This window comes from Zeus faber (assembly GCF_960531495.2).
Source record: "Zeus faber genome assembly, chromosome: 2".
NCBI lineage: Eukaryota > Metazoa > Chordata > Actinopteri > Zeiformes > Zeidae > Zeus > Zeus faber.
The window spans coordinates 29,987,195-30,013,753 of record NC_137189.1 but is presented as its reverse complement, the minus strand read 5'-3'; the positions used below and the strand labels follow the sequence as shown (position 1 = coordinate 30,013,753).

At 42.4% G+C, this 26,559-nt stretch overlaps 1 protein-coding gene across 1 annotated transcript; it reads right to left on the bottom strand.

The window, feature by feature from the left end:
* Positions 1 to 308: 308 nt before the first annotated feature.
* On the bottom strand, positions 309 to 24,694 carry LOC307244728 (uncharacterized protein). The gene is made up of 3 exons (XM_080020024.1): positions 24,659 to 24,694; positions 5,251 to 5,533; positions 309 to 3,617 (listed from the first exon to the last, which is right to left on the bottom strand). Exons 2-3 carry the CDS (start codon positions 5,525 to 5,527, stop codon positions 1,681 to 1,683), a joined length of 2,214 nt encoding a protein of 737 aa, XP_079876150.1. The 5' UTR covers positions 5,528 to 5,533; positions 24,659 to 24,694; the 3' UTR covers positions 309 to 1,680.
* Between the last annotated feature and the right edge of the window lie 1,865 nt (positions 24,695 to 26,559).

The following is a 26,559-nucleotide window of genomic DNA, read 5'->3' as shown; positions in this document are numbered from 1 at the left end:
TATAAATCAAATATTTACCTGTTTCTCCTCCGTACTTGAAAAAATGACGACAATCACTGCCTACAGCCGTCTGCATTTTAACCTTCCAAGAATATCTTCCAGCCAGCAGAGTGTATTGGATTACTCTCTAAAAATATTGTACTTTAACTCTTTAAAACAAAGGATATTTACAATATCACTGGGTTTTTAAATTAGTGTTCCAAATTGAAATACAGTATGTTTATTCAACTCTGTGCACCCAAGAGCATTTCCTCATGGATGCAGGTTTAGCCATAATGGGATAAAATGACTGAACAACAAATCGGAAAAAAGAAGGAAATAAAGTGTTTATTTGTCCATCTTTTATAACATCAAAACAAAACAAATATCAAAACAACTAACACAAGACCTACAAACTTCTGCATTGTTTCCAATTTGCTTATGCCTAGTGCTTAGCCTTTTAGAATTTAACAGAATTCCAGGTATTCAGTAGTCAAACAAATAAATTACAAATAAGAATCCTGACAGGTACTTTCCAATTGGGTGATGATTTTTTTTTTTTTTTTTTTTTTTTTTTTTTTTTTGTTACACAAAACACAAAAACAGGATTTGTGGAAAAGGAACCTAGACCCAACCCTCCGTGCCGATAAAAGGTCAGGATATTTGAACTGCAAAGTGACCGGTAAAGTCATCAGCTCGCGGATAAAGAAATAATTCGATTCCAATTTTGATTTGATATATGTCTCCTGAAAAGAAACATATTTTCCAAATACAAAAAAATGACTGTCACTTACATTGTTTATGCCAAACAAGCGGACAAGCCTTTTACTGTACCCTTCTGAGAACCGAAGAAAATCAAATATAAGCCAATTAGCTATCGTTATTGCCCATGCTAAAAAAGCTAAAACAAAAAAAAATATTATTTTCCACCAAGGTTCTTATGTGCCAAAACGAATGCAACTGGACGGCAAACAGAGAGGTTGCGTGCACTGTTATCCTTATCATCTGTGCGAGTACAAAATATGGATACAGCAAATTGCTTCTATATCAGGATCAACGTGGTTGTAGATAACGTGTTATCTCCACCTCATGTATCTAATGCACTGGCCGTTGATTCATCTTGTAGTAATGATTGCATGATTCAATCTATAAAAATCTAACAGGAACTGAAAGTGACAATGACAAGTACTGAGATATACTGTATATGTGTGTGTAATGCAAAGAGCTGTTGGCGCTTTATTTAACATGCCGTATTTTGTATTTAAAGTAAACATGTCATTTCCTGTGAGACTAACATGGCATCATATAATCCCCAAAAATTCAGCATTCAGTTCATATCCTCTTCTCGCTCAAAGCTGAGACGTTTAAACAGACATTTGCTTCACACACCTCATAACCAACATAAATGGTTACATATTGAGTATTGACATATTTATATACAAATTCTATTATAAAACCATATTGATTTGTCTCTGTTTTATTGGTAAAATTAATTTTCGTATGCTGCAGAGATATTCACATTGTTGCTATACAGTTACTAAATCCTCCACAGCCCAATTAAACCCTGCTTACAGAGCCTTTGTACCTTGGATCTTGACGTAGTTCAATCCTTATAATGCTGCTGCTGTGTTGATACGCGAAACAAAATGATATATAGCTAATAACATGTGATTGTTTCTCTCTGTTTTTCAGATGCCCCTCTTACATTGGATACAGCAAATACCCCGAAAACGTAGAGTGGACATACTGCCCAGCGTAAAGTCCCGCAGCCTGGTCGGATGGAAGTTGTAGATGCACGGTGTCTCCTGGTTGCAGAGGCAGCACGGCGCTTCCCGACGCCTGGTCGAGCGACCCCTTCTTGTACTCATCATACGTGTACATCAGAGGCTCATTGTTCCTCATCAGTGCCACCCACACATTCCCCCCTTTGCAGTGAACATGGTAGGCAAAATAATAGATCCCAGGGACAGTGCAGGTAAAGACGCCACTTTGGGGGTTGTAGTCCTGGTTGCCGTTGTGCAGGAGCTTGTCAAAGACGATGGGCGAACCGACGGGAGGAAACGGGTTTGTGAGCTTGGCTGTGAATGCCGGCATCTCCATGGCATTTCCACCAATTTCCCCTGCATTCTTTTGCTTCTTGTAGCCATATGGTTGTCCATTGTAAGGGCCTGTCGCCGGAAGAATCTGTCCGAGATCGGGAGATACAGCAGAGGGTCCTGGCGGTCCTGGTGGTCCTGGATGTCCCGGTTGTCCCGGGAGGCCTGGGAGGCCACTGGGGCCAGGTTTTCCTTGTGGACCGCCATTACCTGGCATCCCAGGTTTTCCGTTACCAGGATAGCCCGATTTACCAGGTGGGCCTATTTCGCCTTTTGGCCCCGGACGCCCTGGAGGGCCGATAGGTCCCCCTGGTCCCGTAAGTCCTGGAATTCCCTTTGGTCCCTGCAGACCTCTCTCCCCAGGTTGTCCTCCCTCTCCTTTTTGTCCGGGCAATCCTGAAGCACCGGGGAGACCAGGTAATCCCCTGTGACCAGCCTCCCCTTTAGGTCCCATGGGTCCTGACAATCCCCTGGATCCTGGTAGTCCACCCACCCCTGATAAACCTGGCTGTCCTGGAAGTCCTGCAGGCCCGAGTTCACCCCTTTCACCGGGCTGCCCTTTGGGTCCCATGGTACCTACATCCCCTTTTGGCCCATGAAAGCCGGGACCTCCTGGAGGTCCCATTGGGCCTGGTTGGCCCGGTGGACCACTGAGCCCAGAGGGACCAATTACCCCTTGAAGGCCTTCTTGACCTTTGTCACCCTTTGGACCCGGAACACCAGGAAATCCACTGTGTCCCTTGTGACCTTGAGGACCTGGAAACCCTGACTTGCCATAACCCTGTAAACCTACACTCCCAGGCAAACCAGGTGGGCCTGGTTCCCCTTTTCCTCCTAGGAGCCCTGGCTGTCCTGGCAAGCCATCTATTCCAGGTCTTCCAATGCCCGGTAAACCTTGCAGCCCAGGCTCACCCCCTACACCTTGTGGCCCTGCCATTCCTGGCTCTCCAGGAGGACCAGGTTTTCCTGGTAACCCTGGCTGGCCGGGAAGTCCATTCAGGCCTGATTTACCAATCCCAGGTAGCCCCATTTGGCCAGGTGGGCCTGGCGGGCCACTAGGTCCTTTCAAGCCTGGCAGCCCAGGCACACCAAATCCTTTATCCCCCTTGGGCCCTGGCAAACCAGGGAGCCCAGGTATTCCCTTGTGGCCAGGTTCTCCTCGAGACCCATACTGTCCTGGAAGCCCTTGGCCCCCTGGCTTTCCTAGTCCTTGCAGACCAGGGGGGCCTGGTACCCCTGGAGGTCCAGGCAGTCCTATTGATCCCTCACCACCCCTGGGGCCCATATCTCCTTTTGGTCCTGGTAATCCAAGTCCTCCAGATTTCCCTGGCAGTCCTGGTAATCCTGGTTTTGCTAATCCTGGGTAACCCTGAGGACCAGGGGGTCCTGGCTTTCCCGGTATTCCCGGCAACCCATGGCCTGGCATCCCAGGGGGGCCTTGTGGTCCCGGAGGGCCTTGAACTCCTGGAGGTCCCTCTCTGAAAGCATTTCCATGTGGTAAAGAAGGAGCAGGACCTTTTGCACCTCTGGGGAAAGTCTCTCCTGAGAATGAGAAATATGGATAATGAGAACGAAAAGGTAAATATCATGAAGCAACACAACATCTAATGAGCTCACTCGTTCTCAAGGGTACATTTATTTGGTTTGGAATGGATAGGGTAGTATATCTCATTGTGTCTTGGGTTATGAAACTCGCTCATGCTTTGAAGAACCATATGAAACTACTTTGCTGGAAACGATAGGACATTAGGGAATCAAATATATGAGGTTTTCAACTTTTTTTTCCCAGTTCTGGCTCAAACCACTAAAGTTTAAACTATATTTTGAAAAAGAGTGGGAATGTAGGTGTACATGGACGAAAGAGGGGATTCACAAAATACTGCAAATTTCAACGGCAATTTTCTGTCTGTTGATAGGATACAAGGCAATGGCAAAAAAAAAAGCACTAGAGGGAGGAAAATTAACATTGTTTACCAAAATGAACAAGTTTGGTGATAACAACCCATCCCCATATTACCTTAGTATGGGTTCCTTTCTTAACCCAACTTGCATATTATTACAAAAAAGACAATATATCATGAAGCAACGCTTTATAACTTCGATTTATCGCTGGTTAGGTTTATGCGTGGGCGTCTATGCGTGCAATGGGTTTTTTTTTTGGGTTTTTTTTCATAATGTTCATAGACAATGAATCACAACAAGGAGAATTTGCTTTCAGGCTAAGTATGTCCCGAGCCCTTTGCAGTTGTTGGAAAGGTCTTTGGAAAAGTTGACTGGCTGGTTTGTCCAGAACTCCCTGGCTGCTGTGTGTGTTTACACCAATGGCAACACAACACACCTTGCTTAGATAACATCATCCAGAAAGAATGTTAGGGATTATTGGCTTTAATACAGTGCATATAATGACATGTCTTAGAAAATGGTTGAACTGCCTCCGTGCTCCTCTAACAACACGCGATACGTCAGGGATACTGTGCAGCTCCATGGTCCTTATCGCAAAATAACCCAGACAGGATGATCAGGGTCTTGTAGCACTGTGAGAAGGTGTTATTTTGTGATAATGACTGGCTGGCTTCACATTATCCCACTTGTCAGATGGCTACTTACTAAATAACAACATCACTATGACGCCGCGGAATGAGGGACGTGAAACCAGGGGGAGAAGTGGATTCCCGTGGCAACGGTCATTATTAACAGATCAGCGGTCATTACTCAGAAATAACTGACCGCTGATTATCGCAATCGGCCAATCTGAATCCACAAAGAGTATTATAAGAGTATTCCACAGTTTTCACAGAGCCGTGGAAGTTGATGATAAAAAGCCCATGTTCATTTAAGAAAATGAATACTATCGAGTTGAGAACATCATTGATTCTCTGGTGAGTTGAATTATCAATAAAATGGACTGTATTAGTATATAGACACTAAGGCCACTCTAAATGTAAGGTGCCTCACATACACCCATTCACACAGCGACGGCAGCGTCAGCCATGCAAGGAGACAGCCAGCTCTTTGGGAGCTCTTAGGGGTTGGGTGTCTTGCTCATGGACACCTCGGCAAATGAGCCAGGAGGAACCGAGGACCAAACCACCAACCACCTGGTTGCCAGACGGCCACTCTACCTCCAGAGCTACTCCCGCCCACTTGAGCACGATCGATAATCGATGAGTCTGACCTTTGCCCTCTCCCAGCGGCCTCACTTTGCCCATGTGCAGCGGCAGCTGGGGAAGCTCCTTCCCGAACTGCGGCATCGGCGTCTCTTTGCCGAACTGCATCTGCGGCATGTCGTTCCCCAGGGGCTGCTGGAGAGGGAAGCCCTCGTTGTACTGCGGCACGGGTGGAGGCGGCTGCTTGGGGCCGTAGTACACCCCGCCGCGGGCCGGATGGAGCAGGTGGAGCAGCTGCAGCGCCGGCAGGAGGAGCTGGGAGTAGTGCAGGACGGTCGCCGCCATTTTCTACTGCAGACGAGAGAAAAAGAAGGAGAGGGAGATCAGGGTGCAGCTCACTGCGTTTCTCCTGGTGCAAACCACAACGCTGCTTTCCATGGAGAGCGAGTGACGTGAAAATAATCCGATGAAAGTTGAGCTTTTTTGTTTTGGCACTTTTTACGCAGATCACCATTGAAAATGTACTTCATTTGTTTTGCATTTCACATTGTTCCACTATGGCGATTACATTTAAATGTGTTACAAATTCCTCTCGACAGTAAACAAAATTAAAATACATCAAGTCAACATAAATTGACAGTCGAAGGACAGTCCTTTTCTTCCACAGAACTTTATTTGCAATTCAAGTTGCCAGATAAATTCTGTATTCAGTCAGATATGAGTGATTACTGCAATGCATAATTGCAATATTACACCATTTTTTTTTTTTTTACATTTGTTTTAATTTTCTTTTATGTTTTCCTTTTGTACTGTGACGTGTAGAAAACTGCATGTACTTTATATAAATATGCCTGATGTCCAAATAATAAACACTCTCATCCTAAGGCTGAAGTAACGCTGCAGACTGGGGGGATTCCCACAGGATGAAATAATACAATCCAGCAACATTAAATACAATGAAATCCCACAAATCACAAAAAGAATAAAGGTTTCACAAATCTAAAATTGGATTTTGAATTTTAATCTAGTCCAGGTTTGACGACTATCAGTACTGCGGCTTTTGAGCGCAGCTGGACCGGTGTGTAGAAAAAACAGTGGAGTTCACCTTTCTCGGTTTTCCAAATAAAATAGAGTTTTCCCGACTCGGAGAGAGGGTTTTCAATGTGATTTAAAATCAATACAATTACACAAATCATTTACTGTGTGTTTTAATTGAAGTTCAGCCGTGCACCGGTTAAGACTGTCTGAGACACGGTACCTCGGTGAAAAATCTGAGGTTTTTGAACGCAGCATCGCGTCAGAAGCTCTACATATCACCTTTTTTGGCAAAATATTAAATACTTCTGGGACCGTGTTTGTGTCGGGGATGATTTGACAGCTGGCTAGCCTCTCAAAGCTCAAATAAACACACCGTGCTTTTTTTGTCCAGAGTTAAAAAAGATCGACCGGTTTTCTTTGGCCCCAGAGAGCAACGCTTCGTCCTTCAGATGGAGAGCAGCCGGGGTCAGGGCCTTCAGCTCAGACGCAGATACCAGGACGCCAGAACGGGAGATTTACAACTGATTCATGTTTGGATTTATGGAACGCAGTGCTCTCTGAAGGGGGGGAGACTCTGAGTCCTGAGCTTGATGTAAAAGCTAAAAAAATAAGCACTGATTACTGTTTACTTTATTGTTACTCAGCAGCACGACACATGCTGGTAGTTAGGCATCATTTGGACATAACTGACGGATACGTTTTTTTTTTAATAAGTATGTATTTAAGTAAGTAAGTATTTGGTATGAGTCTACCCCTGGGGTCCAATCACAACATATTTACCATATGTCAGCACACAGATTTACGTTGGTGAGAATGAGCGACAGGTCAGGATAAATGTCATACAATTTTACATAAAATCACACACACAAAACATAAAAATAAATAAAATAAATACAATGATTTAAAATATGCAACAAGTAGGCAGCATGTAAGATGAGGTAGAATGTGCCAAGGTAGTTGTGGATAAATAAATAAGGAATTACTGAAGATAAGACAGTGGATGAAAGAAAGTGTCCAGGCGTGGACAGCCACTGACTGATACTGTTCATCGGGGGAAAGGGAAGTGGTAAAAGGGAATTATTAGTTATTGATAAATTGATGTTGCATGCTCACAGTGTAAAGAGCGACAGAATGTTACACAGCGACAGGATGTTACACAGCGACAGGATGTTACACAGCGAGGGATGTTACACAGCGACAGAATGTTACACAGCGACAGGATGTTACACAGCGAGGGATGTTACACAGCGACAGAATGTTACACAGCGACAGAATGTTACACAGCGAGGGATGTTACACAGCGACAGAATGTTACACAGCGACAGGATGTTACACAGCGACAGGATGTTACACAGCGACAGGATGTTACACAGCGACAGGATGTCACACAGCGACAGGATGTTACACAGCGAGGGATGTTACACAGCGACAGAATGTTACACAGTGACAGAATGTTACACAGCGACAGGATGTTACACAGCGACAGGATGTTACACAGCGACAGGATGTTACACAGCGACAGAATGTTACACAGCGACAGGATGTTACACAGCGACAGAATGTTACACAGCGAGGGATGTTACACAGCGACAGGATGTTACACAGCGACAGAATGTTACACAGCGACAGGATGTTACACAGCGACAGGATGTTACACAGCGAGGGATGTTACACAGCGACAGAATGTTACACAGCGACAGAATGTTACACAGCGACAGGATGTTACACAGCGACAGGATGTTACACAGCGACAGGATGTTACACAGCGACAGAATGTTACACAGCGACAGGATGTTACACAGCGACAGGATGTTACACAGCGACAGGATGTTACACAGCGACAGAATGTTACACAGCGACAGAATGTTACACAGCGACAGAATGTTACACAGCGACAGAATGTTACACAGCGACAGAATGTTACACAGCGAGGGATGTTACACAGCGACAGAATGTTACACAGCGACAGAATGTTAGACAGCGACAGAATGTTACACAGCGACAGAATGTTACACAGCGACAGAATGTTACACAGCGACAGAATGTTATACAGCGACAGAATGTTACACAGCGACAGAATGTTACACAGCGACAGGATGTCACACAGCGACAGGATGTTACACAGCGAGGGATGTTACACAGCGACAGAATGTTACACAGTGACAGAATGTTACACAGCGACAGGATGTTACACAGCGACAGGATGTTACACAGCGACAGAATGTTACACAGCGACAGGATGTTACACAGCGACAGGATGTTACACAGCGACAGAATGTTACACAGCGAGGGATGTTACACAGCGACAGAATGTTACACAGCGACAGAATGTTACACAGTGACAGGATGTTACACAGCGACAGGATGTTACACAGCGACAGGATGTTACACAGCGACAGAATGTTACACAGCGACAGAATGTTACACAGCGACAGAATGTTACACAGCGACAGAATGTTACACAGCGAGGGATGTTACACAGCGACAGAATGTTACACAGCGACAGAATGTTACACAGCGACAGAATGTTACACAGCGAGGGATGTTACACAGCGACAGAATGTTACACAGCGACAGAATGTTACACAGCGACAGAATGTTACACAGCGACAGGATGTTACACAGCGACAGGATGTTACACAGCGACAGGATGTTACACAGCGACAGAATGTTACACAGCGACAGAATGTTACACAGCGACAGAATGTTACACAGCGACAGAATGTTACACAGCGACAGAATGTTACACAGCGAGGGATGTTACACAGCGACAGAATGTTACACAGCGACAGAATGTTACACAGCGACAGAATGTTACACAGCGAGGGATGTTACACAGCGACAGAATGTTACACAGCGACATAATGTTATACAGCGACAGAATGTTACACAGCGACAGAATGTTACACAGCGACAGAATGTTACACAGCAAAGGGATGTTACACAGTGACAGAATGTTACACAGTGACATAATGTTACACAGCAAAGGGATGTTACACAGTGACAGAATGTTACACAGCGACAGAATGTTACACAGTGACATAATGTTACACAGCAAAGGGATGTTACACAGTGACAGAATGTTACACAGTGACATAATGTTACACAGCAAAGGGATGTTACACAGTGACAGAATGTTACACAGTGCTACTTAAAGCACTTTTCTTTCTGCTGCATCTTTGTGGACTTGGCCAGTGGCGCTCCCTACGTCCTCCAGCAGAGGGCGCTCAACTCAACGCTTTAAGTAATGGACAGATCAAACTCCTCAACATCTCCTGAATCCCCTTCACAGGTATTGGTAAAGTGTTGCCTTATCTCATTCTGTTCTGATTTTATTGAATATAATTATTTTCTTTTCTTTTATTATATATTTACTATATTTTTTTTTATTAGCATAAGTAGTGTGGCTGTATTAACATGGGAAACATACTGTACATTTACATTGCAACACAAATGGAAAATAAAAAGTGAAGACTATAACCTAAAATTAAAACACAACACTGTGTCGCCGTTAAAAAAAAAAAAAAATAGAAATATAGACAAGTGAAGACCAGCGAAAATAACATTTTTAAACGTTGCTGTTTGAGAAAGAAAAATTGCCATTGATCCTTTTCATCATCTCCCTTTCATCCATTCGCTCATTCCTCTTTCCCTTTTCTCCTTATCATTCTTCTCTATCCTTTTAAATGTATCATCCCTAAAATTCACTCTTGATCTCAGTGCATCCATTCTACATGTTGAAAATGAAATGGGGGTTCACAGGTGGATGGATAGATAGATAGATAGATAGATAGATAGATAGATAGATAGATAGATAGATAGATAGATAGATAGATAGATAGATAGATAGATAGATAGATAGATAGATAGATAGATAGATAGATAGATAGATAGACAGATAGACAGATAGATAGATAGATAGATAGATAGATAGATAGATAGACAGATAGATAGATAGATAGATAGATAGATAGAGAGAAATGTGTTGTTGAAAGTAGTATCACACATTGCACACCATGCATGTTATTATTCCATTTGAATATACAGTACATGCATATATTTTGACTTGTTTAATTCCTTTTTTAAAATCTGTTTGCTTTTTTAGTTCATACTTTTCTTTCTGATTTAGATTATATGATATTATTTTTGATCATTTTGGGTTGGAGTTTGCCCTTTTATCATTTCACTGCACCACACTTGCATGTGATAAATAAAGAGGATTGGATATTGAATCTATGAAATCTGTCACCTTCTAGGAAATAAAATATTTTTGGATACTTTAATTGAAATAAGAGTCCAGCTTGTGACTTTAAAAACTGTATTACGTATATACTGCATATACTGCCTGTCTGTGTATAGATCCAGCACCATGGACAGAGGCTGCAGCTTCTATCTGAGGAAGGCATGTACATTTGGGGACTGAGCCTCTATTTGGGGGATCTGGGGACACACTCCACCAGGAAAAATAGATATTTATAAATAATATATAATACGATAATAATAGTTATAATCATATGAATCATGCTAAATGGTTGCTCCCCATGAGCTTTGAGAGTGGGAATTTGCCTTAAATCTATAAATAATTTGTCTTTGATGTTGCAAATATTGCTTTGATTTGGTTAAGGTTGGAAATAAAATAATTCTCTCCCCTTTTTAAATGAAGAATATAATTAACAATTTTAATAGAGCATTTTTAAAAAAGCATTTAAAAAATGTAGCAATTTGGAATAAAATACAATACTGTATATACTTTTTTTTGTTATTATATGCTTGTTAAATCCTATGGGATGAGATTATTTTCAAGGATATGATTTTTGCTCTATCTTATGGGATGGGATCAGGATTTGTATATATCAATTGCGATTTTTGTTTTAAAACTAAAGTAACGTGACTGTTTTAGATATGTAGCAGAGCAAAACGTATACGAGATTTGCTTTGAAATGCAGAAGGGTGAAAACAGAAAGTCTTCCGCAGCCCGATAGAAAACATACTTAAGTACGGCCGCTGAGTTACTTTCCACCACTGGTGAACACACAGTACATGGTGAACGATCAGAACCGGAATCTGATGGTTTCATAACGAGGTTCACAGAGAAAGAAAACGCTCCCTCCAAACCCCCCGGAAAAAAAAAAAAGCAAAAACCCAGAAAATCAGTGTTTCTGGTGAAAAAAAACAAAAAACAAACAACAACAACAAAAAAAAAAACCTGTCGTACAACAATACGCCGTTCAAACAAAAGAGGCCGGAGCGGCTCGGGGCTTGGAAACACATGTTCGCTGAGACCTCCAAGGATCTGTCAATCCACACGGCTCGCTGAGGGAAAGCAGACAAACCCCCGAGCCCCCCATCCGTTTAGCAGACAAGCTCCACTATGAATCACAGGGCTCATTTGGGAAGTTGGACGCGAGATCGTGACCCGGCTCGCCGCCCACCCCCGGCTCAGCGTTTCAGGTTGATAAAGGACGAGAAGTTCCGCAAGTTCTGCGACGAGCGCACGTTCCAAACCGGCCGTCCATCTCCAACCGAGAGGCTTAGTCCGACGGACGCCGTCTGGGCGCCGCACCTTGAGAAGGGGGATGCTTCTTCGTCGGTCACGAGGCAGAAATGCAAACTCAACAGCCAGACCTGCATGTCGTAACTTTGCGGCCATCTGAGCGCCCGTCAACTGTACGCTGATTTTTCCTTCTTAAAATGAAATAAAAACACATTTCTTTTGAGCCATCAATGGCAAAGCTGGTGCAGTCCCTGAGCGGCCTGTTCCTGGGGCATCTGCCAAGTTTCATGGTCCTACGACACTGTGACGGGGACTTCTTATGGATTTGATAGGTGGATACATCGTATATTATAGATTAGATATTGCAACATCAAATCAGAATTTCATTGGCTAATATCTGAGACGCCCTTTGCCCAACCTCTTAGCGTTTGGGAACTATGTTCGGGCATGTCCACGGAACACGTGTGCCAAATACGGTGTCATTTGGAAAATTTCCAAGATGGCAGAAAACATTTTTAAATCTATTTTTTATTATTATTTATTATTATTAATAAGAATCATAATAACATTAATCATATTTTTGTATAGCAGGCATTTTATTGGCCTAAATTTACTTTATTGGCCTGGAGGGAGCAAGGGAAGGACGAGACAAGAAGCCAGGTGAAGGCGACAAAAGCTGTGGAGAGACTTGCCAAAATAGATATCACCCAAAAAAAGGAAAATATATATATATATATACACACTAAACATGGAAATGAGCCCAGCGCTGGCATGGCCGTATCCATTTCCACTCCTCGGTCTGTTCATTATCTCCGTCACCGAATCCAATCCTCGGGCTTTCTGTGTGATCTTTATTTTGAGTTTTGCTGCCAAAAGCCAGGAGCGTCTCTCTGCCAACTCGGCTTCGGTTTCAAATACACAAATGTTGGAGATGGAGTTGTAAATAGTGTGGACTCGCTCAGACCACCTTGGCACTGGCATCCCGGAGGTCGGCCCTGCTCGTCTGTTCTCCTTTTCTTAATTGTCCAGGAAAAAAACAAAAACGAAGAAATCTTGGCATCAAAAGTGAAATACCTCCACAGAACAGGAAATTTGACCAATCCCACGCTAATAGAAACCTTTCCAATCACAGTGTGACGACTTTTTTCCAGAGGGAGCGGTTGATATAGACAAAGAGAGGACATGGACAGCTCGTGAGGTGGTTTCTGCGAAAATTTGGGGGTTTTGGAAAAAGTCGGCGGAGGCCAATTCCTCCCTATCAATCTGCTGCCGACGGCTACGTGGGAAGAGCCGCCGACGAGTTTAGAAACAGAGCTGTCAGAGAGCTCTGCAGCGCTCTGATCAACGGCGTGCACGGCACTCTGTGAGGATGAAGTGATTTACAGAGGAATAAGAGGTTTTTTTTTTTTTTTTTTATTAGCGTGACCAGACTTTTGGGGAATCACACCAGCGCAGTGGGATTCTAGGTTCAAGATGCTTTATCGGTCACAGTACGGGTGCCGGGATATAAGTTCGGTTATATATATTAAACGCGGGACTTTCACACAAATGGGACTGACTTCACGCCTTGGACTGTAGTAGTAATATTATAAGTACATCGTAATAATTTATACCTCATATACCTACACCGATAATCTATCCTGTGCATAGAATCACACTGTGATATTCTTCTATATATTTTTTGTTATATGTCTGGCCATTTATGCCATATTTTGTCTGTATATTTGGGTATTTTTAACTTCATGTTAATTTAATGAAATCAAATTTTATTTCAATTTATTGTTTTTTTTCAATTAAACTTTTAGTCAAATTTTTAATTTTATTGAATTTTTTTCAGCAATGCTCATCACAACAAATTCCTGGCATATGAAAATGGACTTGGTTGAATGAACTGATTCCCATTCCGATCCCGACTCGAAAAAGCAACAGATTCGATTTTTAACTTTTTTTTCTTCCAGGATCCAGAATCGTAGCCTCAGCGTCCACGTGATCTCAACAACAAAGAAAGACGTAGAATGAGCCACTTGTTTTCTCAGCTTCGTGGGCGTTCCCACCGCTGGCTTGATTAAATCTTTTGACGGAAGTTACTCGGCCCCCCCCGTCCCCCTCCCACACGCACACGCACATGCGCACACGCACCCCGATGACAATCTCACGCAACCCAAGAAACGAACGTCTTCTCCATGTTCAAACCCCCCGAAAAGGATTCCCCCTCTCCTTTGGCTCCTCTGAAGCCGCGCGCCAACACTTACAACCACGAAAGCCGGCCTTGGCTCGGCCGCGGGCCGCAAGTCTTTTATCACCTCCAGCTCTGCTTTGAAAATAATCAAATTCCCCCAAATTCACCACCCCCCACCCCCGCCCCCACCGCCCACCGCACCCCACCCACTGCTGACCGGTTCCAGATGGAGCGACTCGAACGCTTGATAAACAAGCGATGGGGAGTGGAGGAGGCGTGTCATTGCTCCCACACACCGCTGCCAGTCTTCATTGCTTGTGGTTGGGTTTTTTTGGGGGGAGGCTTAGGGGGTTGGTGAGGAGGGCGGGGGGGTCCTTTTTGGGACTTTTCGTCGTCCAGTGTTTGAACCAGATCGGAGCGGTTTGTTTGCTGCTCTCGGGCAGCGAACACAGGAGGCAGAGCAGGTAGCGTGTAACAGGCACGGCGGACACAGACAGTGCACCTACAGATTATATATATACTGCGTATGAAAGTACAGTGGCTCAGGAGGTAGAGCGGGTCGCCTAGTGGTCGCAAGGTTGCCGGTTCGGTCTCCCGCTCCTCCTGGTAGCGTGCTGGCGTGTCCTTGAGCAAGAACAATTCCTTTATTTTATTTATTTATTATTTTATATAATATATAGTCTTTGTATATCGCCATTTCTCTCTATTTTTTTGGATTTTTTGGCTTATTATACAGTACATTGCCACATTTTTTTCATGACTTTACTACTATAATTAAAGCCTCTTGTTTTTGATGTTCTGATGTGATCTATCTATCTAACTATCTATCTATCTATCTATCTATCTATCTATCTATCTATCTATCTATCTATCTATCTATCTATCTATCTGTCTATCTATCTGTCTATCTATCTATCTATCTATCTATCTATCTATCTATCTATCTATCTATCTATCTATCTATCTATCTATCTATCTATCTGTCTATCTATCTGTCTATCTATCTGTCTATCTATCTATCTATCTATCTATCTATCTGTCTATCTATCTGTCTATCTATCTGTCTGTCTATCTATCTATCTATCTATCTATCTATCTATCTATCTATCTATCTATCTATCTGTCTATCTATCTGTCTGTCTATCTATCTACACACACATTCCCAGACAAGATAGTTTCCAGGGAAAACAGTGAAGGTAAGGGTACAGAGACTCTTGATCGACCTTAGAGACACAGACATAATATAATACATAATCCCTGTAATAATATCTCTGATACTATACCGCTCACATATCTCTAATAACCTCTAATATATCATAATATCAGTTCTGGAATTTAGAGGACAGTTCATTAGGCTTCAGGAAAAGTGTGGGATTCGTTGGATTCTCAAATCAGTTGCAGTCCTGGAATAAGAGGTGGGAGGAAAAAAAACATCAGAAATCTGATTGTAATAACCCAATATTTACTGTAAATATTGACTGTAAATGGATGAAATGTCAACAGGCAGCTCTTACAGATGATCAAGACATTAGCAACAGCATCTGACGTAAACAGGTTGTTTACTTTCGCTTGTTTTCATTGGATTGGAGTTTTTTTCCATTTGCGTTTACCAGATGTTTGTTGGATGCTGAATCGCAGCCCAATCGCCTCTGTGCCTCATTTGCATAACCCCGCCCACTGACACCACCCAGCCCAGCTGGAGTACAGTAGGATTCCAGACAGCCAGGTTAGGGCATGTGCAAAACAAATACACACAAAAATGTATAATAATAAAAAAATAAACAAATTAAAAAAAAACAAAAAAAAACTAAAAATAAAATAAATAATATTAATAATATTAATCATAATAATACATTAAATAAAACTGCTACATTTGAAAAACATGGGACTTTAAAATTGGAGAATGAATAATATAAAACAACGTAGGGTAAATTCATTCTGCTAGGATACCTCTCTTTTTCTTGCTCTTTCTTCCCCTAATGCCACACACACACACATGCACGCACGCACGCACGCACACACGCACGCACGCATGCACACACAGACACACAAACACACACACACACACACACACACACACACACACACACACACACACACACACACAGAGGAATGCAATGATCAACTGACAGAACTAGTTTTGGGGCCAACTGCACATCTGGGTGCACACCTGTGTATATAATGGTGAGTGTTTGTGTGTGTGTGTGTGTGTGTGTGTGTGTGTGTGTGTGTGTGTGTATGTGTGGGAACACCTAACACCTTTTGACCTTTAACGTTGATCAAAATCTTTAAAATTGGAACCAGTTGAAGGGCACCATTACCATCAATAAAAAGAGAAAGACAATATAACTCCAAGTGAGAATTGAAATTGATTTACGCTGAAAATGCCAACCATAGGGAGCTTCATAATCTTTATTTAGTTTCTAGATTTCCAGGTTTCATACACATTGAAACAATCGTTATTCCAAAGCCACAATCCCCCCGTTTCAGCATTCCTTCACACCTGCCTGAACTCTCCTTTACCGGCTTCCGGAGCGCGCACGAGGCCAATTTGGGATCATCATGGGACACATGATCTTCTTCTTCTTCTTCTTCTTCTTCTTCTTCTTCTTCTGGGGAACCCCAACATTGCACTGACGCACTATATGCACAGACACACACACACACACACACACACACACACACACACACACACACACACACACACACACACACACACACACACACACACACACACGCACAGTCTCTCTGACCTCTGCAAAAACCGAATCGTTGATAGATTTTCCCTCTCCTACAGAACCACAAGTCCCCAAATGTCCGACCGCAATTTTGATTTGAGGCGGAGGTTCTGACTGGGAGGGGGAATTATTTTCCTATTAGCCTTGAGTTCTGTCAAAACACAGTATCCTGTGTCGGCACACGGCGTTTAACAGCAATTCAGAACTAAGAAGCACTTAAAGGTCTCACGCAGTCCCAGCCAGTGCTTGTTTGTGTGTTTAGGAAAAAATCCATTGGAAACAGGGATGAGTGCGTGTGTGTGTGTGTGTGTGTGTGTGTGTGTGTGTGTGTGTGTGTGTGTGTATAAAGTTGAGAAAACAGTATTTTTAGGAGCTCGTTTTCGCGTGACAAGCGGCCCTGACACATCGACTATCTCGCAAAGCAGAACAAATATGTGCAAGCCTCCTCAAAATTTTCCAAGTATTTTTGTTTTTTTGAACTCAGAGCGATATTGAGAGTTTCTACCAGACGCTCGCCGCTCAGTGCCAGGGGAATTTCAGTTGCCGTTTCGGTTGCCCCACACAGAGTTGAACAAAATGTTCACAGATTTCGCCCGAAAAAAAAGGTCAACACCGACATCCCTCAGAGTGAATAGTTTCCCCCCATTCCAGTACAGCAGGAGGGGTGAAGACAAAAATCCCCCCCAAAAAACAACAACAAAAAAACAAAGGTCTCCCACACCTAGAAATGGAGTTAGAAAGTCAAATGGTTGTGCATTATGTCTGATTTCATCAAATCCAACAAACAACAAGAACAAAGTTGGTGTCCATTCATTCAGTTGGAGTGTTGGATTTTGCACGCGAAAAGCGGTGACGCGCTTGGATAATACCTGCCCGATAAGCCCCGCCTCCTCTGCGACAAGCCCCGCCCCTCCGCAGTGCAGGATTTGCAACTCATGCGACAAGATTGGGTCCGAATTGGGCTGATCAGAATTTGGCTCAAATCTATGTAAATAAGTCACGTACTGTATATAAAATAAAGACTTAACAATGATTTACGTTAACCCTGGATGTCACATATTCACTATCAATAAATCTATATAAAAGTGTGTAATATTTTTTCGCACTTTTCACCAATTATATGAAGGGGGTTTTAAACTGCAATTCAGGAACATGGCAAATGTGCAGCTGACAAAACTCCCATTTTCCCTGAAATGTTCTGTGATGCAAAACCAAGATGCAGTTCATCCGACTGTCCGATGCGTCTACGGAGTCCGTGTGAAACTAACCCGAGGGCTCGTCGATTCCCCTTCTTGAATTATCGCCGATGCTTCAACTTTGATGACGCCTTTTTCCCAGCCGAAGCCCGGAAATGATTTTCGGAACCCGTCATTAGAGGGATTCAGACTTTCTCTAAAACAGCCCATCATTGGCGTGGTCTTGGGGGTTGTTTTCTTTTTGCGACTCAACTCCCATAGCGCGGATCGTAAAGCAGGTGTTGACTCAGCAAACGAACGAGCATCGGGGGACGACTGATGTGTTGCACAGTTCCACGCGTTGAAATACGGCGTTCAGAGAGGAGAGAAAAAGGCCTGATCCTGCATTCCCCGTCGAACAGATGGTGATAGATTCCTGGGAGGATTTTCTGCTGAGACGAGGAATCAGCGCTAGAGCGAGCGTGCACGACACCCAGCCTGGCATAACACATTGTAATATATTGTAATAACACTGTAATAAGGGATGGACCCATCTGTAATTAGTTGTGGCCATACTGTTTTATACATTATATACATACAGTATATACATTATTCTTCATGTACACGTCCTTATACTGCACCCTAACCGCCACTTCGCCCGTCTCCCTTTCTTCTGTGATTTATCTTTATCTGCTGCATGAAGCACATTTTGTAAATTCTTTATATTGGATTTCTTTTGTTATTTTTTAGACTGTGAAGGACTCTTTTTCATGCTACTCATATGTCTGCACTACAATGAACCAACCATTATTATAATTATTATGATTCTGATAAGCACATTATTATCCTTGTTATTGAATTTGTTTCATATTTACTTTCTGAGATGAACTTTACAAGTGCAGCAAATTAGGAAAACAGACAGATAAATAAAATGTGGTCTTCAGACTGGTGGAGTCTGCAGATAAAAGGTACTCAGCCATGAATTTAAGTCGTATTTCACGTTTACATTCTCAAATATAGCGTCTTAGCTGTGGAAAAATCCTTCCTTCAGTCATTTCGGCGTCATGGCGTCAATAACACAAAATAGACAGAGAAACGTCAGTTGATTTTCCAAACGGCAGTGGGGGGAACATTCAGACTAAATATCATGAGGAAAAACTGAATAAGATAGAGCAGCCATTCTCAACCTAGGGCCCGCGACCCTGTGCGGGCTCACTTGCTATGCACAGGGGTTGCAGGACATTTCTAAGACTGATTAATCCATATTTGATTTCATGAGACAGTATTATTGAACAAAAAAATGTGTCCATGAAAAAAAGGTTTGAAATGCATCATCATCATCATCGTCATCGTCATCATCATCATCATCATCATTCACATCAAACTCTTTCCTAAAATGCAATGTGGAATATCTGCATTTCCACCAATAATGTCAGTTCAGAAAGTAAAGCAAGAAATATTCTTATTCAGCCTCAGTCTGTTCCTTATTGGCCTAAATGTGAATTGCAATCATAAAGTGTGTGGTGCCGGCTCCAACATACAACAAAAGGAGAAAAAAAATTAAAGGACATGAATTTGTCCCAGTGATTTTTTGGGACCTTAAAACAGGGGTCGAAACAGGATGAAACCTGAGACGAGATCAAGCGAACGAAACAATAAAGACACAGACTACACAAGCCAACAAACAACAAATATAAGTTTGGAAGTCTGATGGTGGACTGATTACGATTCAGCCCAGATGTCAATTTAAATGATAAATAAATAAACTAACAGTAATGAGAGTAAATCCAAAACAGCAAGATAGCACCAGGTTGGTAAAGGAGGAATTTTAGGACACCACAACACTACTCTTCTCGTTATGGAATTATGGAAATATTTATGGTAATTACCAAAGCTTCCTCTCCAAAGTAATTGTGGTGATAATATACAGTATATGTAAGTCAATACATAAAAAGCGTACGTGTGAACAAAAAGTGCCAACCCACACAACTATCCAATCTCAGTAAATGTAATATACAGTGTGTCTAATACTGTATGTCTAAACTCTTCAAACCATGATTGAACTATGATTTCAAATTCTTTAAAGTGGATATACATAACATTATTTCGTTAAAAGAAATCCCATAATTGATACTTCTTTTAGCTGTCACTTTTTAAAAGACAATGTATTTACTTAATGCCTGTGCTCCTCTTTATGCTGTTTACATTGGTGGGTGGCGGGGTCCCCCACCAGGAAGTGAAATGCCGCAGCGGTGAATGGGATAAAGCAGCATAGCCAGTTGTGGTCATTGAACTGTCGATATGGATGAAACCTTAATTCAATTCTGGGACTTGGAGCAGACAATCTGGCGGATTGCCACTTTAACTAGGTCTCCAAGAATAGAATTATACAGAATAGATGAACTGTTATTCAGCTGTTTGTTCAGAAAAAGTGTCTCTCCAGACAAAGTCAGGGGTTGCATTTATTCCTGTCTTCCTGTCTTACTTTGATGTTTGTCTTTCTGCATACTTTTGTACATTTTCACCGCTGCGTGTGGGAGTCAAACTAGCAACCTTCCATTTACACGTCGTCCCTTGAAATCAACAACACAGCGCTGCATGCTGCTGAATGCCAATCCCGCCACAGCAGAACCCGCGGCTCACAGAAACACTTCTCCTGCTGAAAAACACAGGATTTCATGCTGTTGGAAGTTGGAGCAAACAGTAAGCAAACAAAAACCTTAAAATCCCCCCCAGTAATAGGCTCCTGGCTTAAAATGGGGAGAAACTATGTGTGGCTGTGGAGTGCCAACTGCAAAAGTACCAATTATTCTCTCTAGAAATTGGAATTTTGCAATTGACAAAAAAACAATCTGTCTTTCCATTGTTTCCCTCAAATGACCCCAATTTCATATTTTCCCAGAATAACATTTGATTCACAATGGCCATTCTAATCAAAGAGCAACAATTGCTGTTATATCCCATCAAATCATTTCTTGAGGTGACATTATGGAAATTGATAAAAATGTGATGCTTGAGAATTTGAATCACTACATTTCCAAGCAAGAGTAAAAAAAAAAACTGCTTTTCAAATTAGCTTTTCAGAGGGAGAATAAGCACACAAGAAACCTTGAAATAAGTTATGTTATTTCACCCTCTCCCCCCCTAAAATGACTCCTGGAGTGATATGTGGAGAAAGATTAAAAAAAAAAAAAAGGAGAAATTAAAATGAATTACTGGTCAAATTGTTGGAAACCATAATAAAAGATTTTTTTCCCACGGAACTGTCTGCCTCAGATAATCACAATTTGACATTTTGCCAGAATTCCCAGCGCAAAAAACGAAAAAAAAAAAAAGAAAAAAAAGAAGAAGAAAGATTGTTGACAAGCGCGTTGATAACATTCTTTTTTTGGGACAAATTTACAGAAATGAAGAAAACACCTCCCATTTTCAATCACAACAACTCCACGCAAACAAACAAAACTGCCTTGCAAATCATGATTGAAGATGAATCAGTTCTAGACGGGGAAGTCCTACAAAGGTACTGAAGGACTAGTCAGCTCCTTCTGTCTGGTCTTGGTGCTGGTCTTAGTCCAGACCAACCTGGTCCACCTGGAGGCCACGCCCATTAATCCAAACATTTAATTTGAGCCTTCACTTAGACCCAGAACAGCTCTAATCTTCCTTCTGGGAATCTGATTTGTGAAACCAAGACTTTTTTTTAAACCAAGACCTTCTTTTAATTTAAATCACTTTGAGTTACATGTTGTGTATGAAAGGTGTTATACAAATTATTATTTGTTATTATTATTATTATTATTATTATTATTAGTTCCAGCCTGAGACTATTTTAAACCATGACTGAGAAAGGGCGATTTCAGATAGTCCGGATTAAAAGTGGGATTTAATCTAAGGTAAAGCCTAATCTGTGTCTGTGAAACCGTTCCATGTATTGACATTTTTGGAGGGTTTACTATTTTGGTACGACAGCAGAAGTTACGTGAGGACCGGGAACAGGGAGCAGCTTCAGCTTGGCAGCGGCTCAGGGCGAAAAGCAGAACAGAGAGGAAGCGCGAATCAGCCCTCAGGCCCCGGACCGGCACCCCAAACATACACACACACACACACACACACACACACACACACACACACACACACACACACACACACACACACACACACACACACACACACACACACACACACACAAGCAGTTGGGAAGAGGCTGAGATTTGGGTAACTATGGACACATGGTCCCTCACCTCTTCCTACATCAGACATCCCAGCGCTCGCAGCGTCGTGGAACCTTGATCCCCTCAAACATCTGCAGCTCGCACTCGTCTTGTGTTTTTTTTTTTTTTGTTTGTTTTTTTCTCAGCATGGCGTTGACGTGCAGTAAATAAGACCCAATCCAGATCCAAGGGAAGGACGTTTTTGCTGATGTCCTTAGCTGGCTTTTAGTCACAGCAGCGAATTTCCTAAATCCCATGCCACGCAAAGGACCCATTTGGCTCCAGAGGTCAGTTTTCACCTGAGACGTATTCAAGGCTAACGTGAAATCATGAAAATATGAACGGATACGGGGATTTTAAAATGAAGGGACAAGGCTCTAGAGCAAATGCATGACACTCATGAACAAAACAACCTAAAAATGTATGAACCAATAGACAAACTTGAAAAATTGTAATGAGTTTTAGCAGGAAATTATATGGTCTCCGCAGCTGGACGGCAGGTCGGCTGCTGTGTTCAACTCCCATCTCAAATCTTGACTTATAAATATAAATAAATATAAATATAATTGTTTTTTTCTCAATAGCAGATAGATAGCTAAATTCTAACCCTGTCCATATCTGTTTTATGTAGGACAGGGAGAAATGGACTTTATTTTTTTGCTAATTAATAACAATTTTATTCATTGTTTACTTTTTTTTAAGCATAAATAAGATTGTGCATAGGAAGATTAGAGCGGGGACAGCCCATAGGTAACCTATATTGTAAATATATTATTTCCCTCAATTCCCTTAAAATTATCAGCAGTTAATATGCACTGTAGAAGAACTCCTTTTTGACTGATTTAAACTGATATGTGGTCGATCTCTTTATACAGTGAATTTACAAACGTGATTTGGTCTGGGACGGTGGGGACTGCCAAAAGGATATTTCAGGATGTGTCAACTAAAACTGTATTTTATTCAAATTATTTTGGGACGAATTTGATCCAAATACTAATTTTAATTATTATTATTGTTGTTTTTGTTTTAATTATTTCTGCCTCAGATGGACAAAGAAGTACACATACCTCCAATGCAACTTTACTCATAAGACATTCTGTTTCATTCAATTTGTCAAACAAACTGGGACAATATATAACCTCCATGGCTGAGACAAAGCCAAGCTGAAATAAACATTTAAGGGAAATCAAACCTTGACCTTAACTGGGATGGTAAACAAAGAATAGCAGTGATAGTTTTCAATATGACTTCAATATGACAGTCTGAAGATTTTGAGTGGGACGTTCCGCTCTTCGGTCTTGGAGTTGGACACAGATTTGATGAACCTTGTTCTCAGCCTTAGCTTGATTGCCCCCAAAAATCTTGTTCTGAGCTTGTTCTCAGCACCCCCAAGACGGTCTCAGCACCCCAAAGACTTGGTCTGAACTTGGTCTCAGCACCACAAAGACTTGGTCTGAACTTGGTCTCAGCACCCCAAAGACTTGGTCTTAACTTGGTCTCAGCACCCCAAAGATTTGGTCTGAACTTGGTCCCAGCACCCCAAAAACCTGGTCTGAACTTGGTCTCAGCACCACAAAGACTTGGTCTGAACTTGGTCTCAGCACCCCAAAGACTTGGTCTTAACTTGGTCTCAGCACCCCAAAGATTTGGTCTGAACTTGGTCCCAGCACCCCAAAAACTTGGTCTGAACTTGGTCTCAGCACCACAAAGACTTGTTCTTAACTTGGTCTCAGCACCCCAAAGACTTGGTCTTAACTTGGTCTCAGGACCCAAAAGATTTGGTCTGAACTTGGTCTCAGCACCCCAAAGACTTGGTCTTAACTTGGTCTCAGCACCCCAAAGATTTGGTCTGAACTTGGTCCCAGCACCCCAAAAACTTGGTCTGAACTTGGTCTCAGCACCACAAAGACTTGGTCTGAACTTGGTCTCAGCACCCCAAAGACTTGGTCTTAACTTGGTCTCAGCACCCCAAAAATTTGGTCTGAACTTGGTCCCAGCACCCCAAAGACTTGGTCTGAACTTGGTCTCAGCACCACAAAGACTTGGTCTTAACTTGGTTTCAGCACCCCAAAGATTTGGTCTGAACTTGGTCTCAGCACCCCAAAGACTTGGTCTGAACTTGGTCTCAGCACTAAAAAGACTTGGTCTGAACTTGGTCGCAGCACCCCAAAAACTTTGTCTGAATTTGGCCTCAGCACCCCAAAGACTTGGTCTAAACTTGGTCTCAGCACTAAAAGGACTTGGTCTTAACTTGTTCTCAGCACTCCAAAGACTTGGTCTGAACTTGGTCTTGCTTTGGGTGTACTGACAGTACGACAGGGCATTGCACTTTCGCCAAATTGTCTTAACAAACTTCTTGAACCACAACTATTGGGAGCTTCAAAAACAATGCTGGCTTGTGATTTCCTTTACAACAGCAGAAATGTTGATTCAAATCACTGCATTCCAATTAGACAAAGACAACCACCCATGCCATAAAACCTCTCTCGGACATGTAGAACATCCATACAATAGTTTGCTTGTCCCTTGTGCACTGACCTTTACAGCCTAAGAACCAAACTCAACAGCCAAAGCACCGACAACAAACCTTCCCAAAATCACAGCATTCATCGCAGTGCAGCGGCGGTGACGCATGGCTTACCTCGGTCGCTGAGCGGTGGCTGGGCGGTGTGAGCAGAGAGACCGAAACAGTAGCACATGGTGTGGGCAGGGGTTTTATCTGCAGGTGGGCGGTACTTCAGCTCTGTGTGAAGAGGGGGAAGCAGCAGAGGGAAAGAGAGAGAGACAGAGAGAGAGAGGGGGGGGGGAGTGAGAGAGAGAGAGAGAGAGAGAGAGAGAGAGAGCGAGAGAGAGAGAGAGAGAGAGAGAGAGAGAGAGCAAAAACAAAAGGGGGAAAAACACACCTACTGCCGACTTTATGTTTTTCTTGGAAGGATTGGCGATGTGGGGTGATGGTGTGTGTGTTTGTGTGTGTGTGTGTGTGTGTGTGTGTGTGTGTGTGTGTGTCTGAGTGTGTGTGTATGTCTTTGGTAGGTAGAAAGTTTTGGGATGGGGCCCCGAGAAAGAAAGACTCTCGACCTACTGCACGTACACACCAGTTTACAACACGAGAATGGAGATCCTTATTTGACCTGGATCAGGAGCTGCATTCTTCGCATGCAAACGGCTTCCAGTGCTGAGTCTCACATTGGCTGCACGATACTGGCGCTTTTGCTTTTTTTCTCTTTTTTGTTGGTAGTCTGCTGTTCAGAAAATTGTCTCTTAAAGAAAAACACTGGTATTTTCTTTTTTTAGCTTAAACCTTATTTTTTTTATTTTTGGGAGTTAACCCTTACAGTATTACCATTATCATTAGTCACCCTTAATAGTTTCTGGGTGTAAGCATTTTGAGGCTGTGTCAATTTGAGGGAAGTATATGTTTTCACTGGTTTGACTCAACAAACCTTGCAAATTCTTAGCTGGGAAGGAATCCAACAAAGGATCAATGCTAACCCCAAACAACGGCTGTTTAAGTGCCTTTGAGCATGGCACCGAAAAGGCCCAGTTGCTGTAGTTTCTCCGGTTAGAGTCCAGTCATGTGTGTGTGTGTGTGTGGTTGCCCTTGGCAGCCCTGTGGGGTTGAATGAGCCTTGGAAGGTTTTGCCACTGCATAAAATCTGAGGGAAAAAAAACAAAAAAACAAAGATGAGGAACTATGTTCCGATTCGACAGCTGGTTCACATTCGCCGAATTACAGAATCTATTTAATAGTTTACGTTCCCTGTTTTCTTTCTTGACAACTTCCTCACATCCATACATTGTTTATGAAGAAAACATCTTGCCAGCGCCGCCACCCCGGACCATTTCACTGTCGGGCTCTCAGAGCTGTCGTTTGAATATATTAGAGCAATTTGCAGTGAAAACAGTCTCATATTCAGACAGTAGTCGCTTTATTTGGAACGTGCACATTCACACGGTCACGGTGACACACGCAGCACAGAGACACACCTGTGGACCACTGGCGAATAATCTAACTGTGAACCCTGAATGCAGCCCAGCTCCTCTCAAACCTGCCTTCCCCCGCATACACCACCAGCATAGTGCGGAGGCCAGGATCCCTCCTGGGTTCGATTACCGCTGCAGGTCCTGTTTATGTGAGTTTTTGTTCTTGGTGTTTTGGAGTTCAACCTTGGTGAACTTTGACATTGATGAGCAGCATTGCATTGCAGGGTTGACCTTGAAAGGGGCTGTCCATCCGTTGGGGAGTGATAAATGGAGGAAGCTACGATTTTAGCTTTGTCTCATTGTATTTTAATGTATCATTTGTATTTTAGGGGTCCACATTATGTTCCCAACAGACCAATGTTCCTATCTCATAAAAACAAGACTCATGTCTATACTAAATACATGATCTGATTATGATTATGCTTGTAACTAATGTTGTTCATGCCAGCATTAATGCCAATTTTGTTGTTACTGTTAATAAAAAGTATGTGTTTAAATAAAAGAGTACTATAGGAAGAGACTATTGAAGTCAAAGTGAAATTATTTATTTTTGTTTAA